Source organism: Littorina saxatilis, linkage group LG17 (assembly GCF_037325665.1).
Source record: "Littorina saxatilis isolate snail1 linkage group LG17, US_GU_Lsax_2.0, whole genome shotgun sequence".
Classification (NCBI taxonomy): Eukaryota; Metazoa; Mollusca; class Gastropoda; order Littorinimorpha; family Littorinidae; genus Littorina; species Littorina saxatilis.
The window spans coordinates 14823097-14828461 of NC_090261.1; the positions used below are offsets into that span (position 1 = coordinate 14823097).

A 5365-nucleotide genomic window follows, 5' to 3' on the forward strand; every position below is an offset into this window, starting at 1 on the left:
CTGAAATTGGTAAAAAATAATCATGGCTGATAGTGATACTGATAGTGTAGTTGTTTACACATGTATGTGTCAGTGCCTCTGCTACTGTGTTTTTCTTCTTCTGCGTTCGTGGGCTGAAACTCCCACGTACACTCGTGGTTTTTTTTTGCACGAGTGGAATTTTACGTGTATGACCGTTTTTTACCCCGTCATTTAGGCAGTCATACGCCGTTTTCGGAGGAAGCATGCTGGGTATTTTCGTGTTTCTATAACCCACCGAACTCTGACATGGATTACAGGATCTTTTTCGTGCGCACTTGGTCTTGTGCTTGCGTGTACACACGGGGGTGTTCGGACACGGAGGAGAGTCTGCACACAAGTTGACTCTGAGAAATAAATCTCTCGCCGAACGTGGGGACGAACTCACGCTGACAGCGGCCAACTGGATACAAATCCAGCGCGCTACCGACTGAGCTACATCCCCGCCCCGCTACTGTGTTTCACTTTCAGTCTTTTAGTTTCTTTCACCTTTCAGTTTCACGTTTGTGTGCGTCCAAAAGTTTCTTCAAATGTTTCATTTGCAGCATGTCGAAACACCAACACTAAATAACAGTCACACAAACTCATGAATTAAACGCAGAGCTACTAATGGAGCGTATGCCTTTTCACTTGCAGTTTCACTTTGCTTTGTTCATTGACACACAGACTATGGGGCGGTCTATAGCGATCACAACTTTTCGCCAAAACAGATTTTATGGCGAGGTTGAAGTTATTTGGTATAACTGAGCCGAGTCTGTAAATAAATTACACATGTTTTAACATGATTATATCAATTATTTTGATGATATTGATAGATCCATCTGGATCAGATCGAACGAAGGACATTGTACATGTATTTTCCCAAAGACTGTAGTGGCCTGGAACCAATTAGATGAAGAAACTGTAACCTCGGCATCGACCGAGAGCTTCAAGTCGGCGCTGGCAGTAGCCAGACGACGATAAAGAACTAGCTGCGCACCCCCCACTCCGCTGCAACAATGCCAGACATCTGGATGACTTGTTCTACAAGTGCAGCGTAACAGACAGATACAGATACAGATACAGTACTTCGTAGCATTGTCAATCAATGAATCATTGTGCGCAGTCCCAACTTTTCGTCCGCAGCCGTGAGAATTTCGACAAACTTGCGAAGCAACTTACTTTACAGCATGCTCTTGAACGCGTTATTGCCTCCTGTAGCAAAAGCAGACCCCTGATTGTGAATAAAGTGGAAACTATGTTGTTGTTTACTGTGAATTTATTTGCCACAAAAGCAAAACTGTGTTTACGCTTTCCCGCTAATCGGCAGTCGAGGGGAAATAACTCTGAGAGAAAGGGGGGTTCTGTATGTTGACCTGACCTTGTGCGCAGTCTGTTGCGCAAATTATGTTCTCTCTTCTATTCTCTCTTCTTGGGGTTTACACAGATTTTGGGATTTAGGTATTAAACACGTAGGTGCTGAAGTTGGCGAGGACAGAAGGGATGAAAGGAAAAGGAACCAGAATAGTTTGGTGGAGGCAATATATCATCATGATCATAACATAATTGCATAACTCATAGTTATGCCAATCAGTTTTTCAGCAGAATTAAAGTTTATTCTGATGCTCTCAATCACTCCTAAAATATGTGAAAAAGGGGAGCAGAAGTGAAGTTAAAAACCAACATGATTTTTCTTCATTCAAGTAAGATTAAGCAAATAAAAAAGTTAGATATATCAATTTTCTTAAAACAGAAGTCAAAACTCAAACAATTTAAAGGTTTGTTTTCTGTTTTTACAAGTATCATTCCATTTTCAAGTGCCTTATCAAAATTGTGTAGTTTATGTTGTATAGTAAAAGCATCAAAAAGCTTGTGTTGAGGTCCTTATTTTATCAACTTACGCCAATTTTATGCTATGATGATTTTTAAGTCTATTATTTGACTTGAACTTCAATATAATTGTTTGTTCTTGTTTTTCTCAAAACGTAACCACAAAATTAGATATACCATTTTCATAGGATCGTAACCATATGCCAAGCAATGATGGTGTACAACCTTTTATTCGACTGTTCAACACAGAGAAAAAATTATGTTATGGAGCCAAATGGTACTGTAGATTAGCCCAGGGACAGGACTGACGGCAGCTTTTTATCAGTTGGTATTTTGTTCAAACTTTAACCAGGTTGTTAACATCATTGTACAAGCCTTAATCTTACTATTGTTTTGTATAAGAATTGATTTGTAAAACAAAACCAAAAAGCAAAACAAAAGGAAAGAAAGAAAAGAAAAACAAGCAACAACTACAAATTCAAAAGTATACACACACACAGACACACACACACAATCAATAAATCAATCAATTACTGAAACAATTCTGCGAGAATTTATTGCACTGGACATAGGACATTCAGATCTGCCACCCTTCAAAAAAATGTTTCTCAGGCAGAAAGCTTGATACGATCGTCTTCTCACATACAGTGTATGCCTTTGCTTCACCCAGCCTGAGTTTTTTCAAACTGAACATAGTTCAAAGTAAATTGACAATATGGCATTTGTTTGTTTGTTTGTTTATTTGTTGCTTAACGTCCAGCCGACTACGCAGAGCCATATCAGGACGAGGAAGGGGGGGATGAAGGGGGCCACTTGTCAAGCGATTCCTGTTTACAAATGCACTAACCCATTACTTGTGTCCCAGCAGGCTTTAGTAAAACTAAATTAATACCTACTGGAAGATTACCAGTTTCCAGTATGTTAAAATAGGCTTAACCTATCTACTGCTGGACTTACATCAGAACACTAACAGATTAAACTATACATGAATCGCGAGACAAGCGGCAAGAGAAGAGATTTTTGGAAAAAATACAGGTGAATGAGCAAGAAGGCAGAAAAAAGAAAAGAATTCATGAAGAAAAAGAGAGCATGACAGGAAAGAGGAACCAAAAATCTACCTAACAGCAAACTAGAAAGCTCCTGCGGTTCCAAAAACAGGAGGGGCCTTTAATTTAATAACCGCAGTGCCCCACTGCGGGACAATATGGCATCTTTTCCCCGGAAGTCACATAAAAATGACTATTTCATAGTTTATTTATTTATTTATTTGTTGCTTGACGTCCAGCCGACTACGCAGAGCCATATCAGGACGAGGAAGGGGGGGATGAAGGGGGCCACTTGTCAAGCGATTCCTGTTTACAAATGCACTAACCCATTACTTGTGTCCCAGCAGGCTTTAGTAAAACTAAATTAATACCTACTGGAAGATTACCAGACTATTTCATAGTTAACTGTGTGCTTTGAACAAAGTTACAAAACCACAACAAAAACAAAAATAAAGTGTATTAATTTTCTCAACAAATATAACACAAGTGAATGTTATAACTGTAAGTACAGAATTCTCTGTTTTAAATCACAATAAATAGCAGCTGACATTCAATGCTAGTGTGACAGGGGAGGCTACCGCTCCTTTCACAGCAGACTCTGCACCCGAGTTGTTGGCCTTTAAGTCAACACCTCTGGATTGTGGAATTCTGTTTGTGATGGGGTCTGGTGGTTTCCGATTGTCCGTATGTTCATGGAAACCTTCGGGTTTGCATAACAGTTTTTATAGGGCTAAGTAATTAGCCCTAACATTTTCAATCCTGTTTGATTGCACTTCGCCTCCCGAGGTGATCGTAGTGGTTCGGCACTCGGTTACACTAGCACAGTTTGGAATGATAGCGAGTCACAGGAGTATAACATATTACACTGACTCTGTAAAACTGCACAAAACATTAACTATAAACTCAACTATATAATCAAAATACTATTTTAAGATGTTGTATATTATAATCAGTCGCTGCCCTACACGCCACCAGGCGTGAAAGGCAGTAAGTAAGTAAGTATATTATAATCAAAATACTATTTTAAGATGTTGTGATTTTATCAGTAACGCAGAGTGTGCCCGTAAATGCGTGTGCGGAAGCTCATGTGTGTGACTGTGAGTGCGTCTGTGTGTGAGTGCATGGCTGTGTGCAGAGGTCTGTTCATAGGCATCAGTGTACGGGTCTGAACCACACACCACCTTTCTCGTCATATTAAATCACTAGAACTTACTTATTGTGCTATGCAAGAGCGATCATTTCACATCACGAGTTTGTTGTGAAAGTCTTACATCGAAGTACCAGTACACAATGTACTGTGGAAAATAAAAACAAAAGGCTTGTAGAAGCTAACCAGCCTACTTCTGGTCAAGGAGAAGGTCACACAATTTTGTTACTCGTTTTGCAACAAAGGCACTACCAGTGTACCACATCATTTCCTCTGGGTATTTTGAATTAAAAAACAACAACATGTTCTTGGGTTCTGAATCTGTCACTCTCTTTGAGACAAAAGATAGTGAAACATCCCAATGAATTATACATTGTACTAAGTAAGTATGTGAAGCACTGTTATTGCTTTTAGAAAGTCTACATGACAAGCGGAGCTACTTTAAATACTATTATTGAAACAAAACCAGCATACTTAGCAATAATCTTTTTTTCTTTCTTTGTCACAGTACATGTATATGCACGTAAGCATGTAGCACATCTGCAAGCACAAAAATAAGCTAACAAATGTTGTTTACCAGAACCAGCACAAGGAAAATGAAATAAAAAATAGTAAATATCACAAAAACAGACAGCAGTGATATGATGTCAAAAATGCCACTGTTGCCATGTAGACTAGAGCAAAAATATGAACAATCAATGTAAATTCTCCCTGTATGCAATAACACTCAGCATAAAGCATACAGTTCGTATAGCGTTGATGTCCCTTTTCTGACAAAAAGTCAGATACACACAAATCTGGCACAAATTTAACTGTACATTATGACCAACACATCATATGCAAATTATGACTGCAAGTACAAATGGAATGATGAGTAATATTATTTACTGCATTGATTTAACTCCACTCAAATTCCACATTGGCCTGTCTTGGAAGAAATATGTCTTAAAGTAGCATGTAACTGCAATTTTATTTTTAGTTTTTTTGGTACTGTGTAAAATGAAACAAGTACTGCTGTATTACTATTAATTAGCAGACACAATGAATCCAACACATCTAAATATAATACCTTAACTAATATATGCAACGATAAAGACAGATTTGCTGAATCTCTGTTAGTATGATCACAGCATTGTCCATGTGTCCAATAGCATAATAAAACCTGATACAACCTAAAATATTCACATGTAAAACAATCCACCTTCAAACCAAAAACAGTTCTGAAAACATCACTCTTTTTCACCATCCTTGCTGTGCAAAGTCCAGATGCACGTCTGCCCAACGCCAGTCATGCTGACGACTTGGAAACCACGTTTTTCTAGTTTGTCCAGTACCAAGCGTGGGG

At 38.7% G+C, this 5365-nt stretch overlaps 1 protein-coding gene across 1 annotated transcript in view; it reads right to left on the reverse strand.

Annotated features, from left to right (window-relative positions):
- Positions 1-4428: 4428 nt before the first annotated feature.
- Positions 4429-5365, reverse strand: part of LOC138952422 (GTP cyclohydrolase 1 feedback regulatory protein-like) — a 4625-nt gene continuing 3688 nt past the window's right edge. Inside the window, exon 3 of the mRNA XM_070324091.1 lies at positions 4429-5365. This exon is cut by the window's right edge and continues 23 nt beyond it. Within this exon, the coding sequence (XP_070180192.1) occupies positions 5250-5365 (116 nt within the window). The 3' untranslated portion in view covers positions 4429-5249.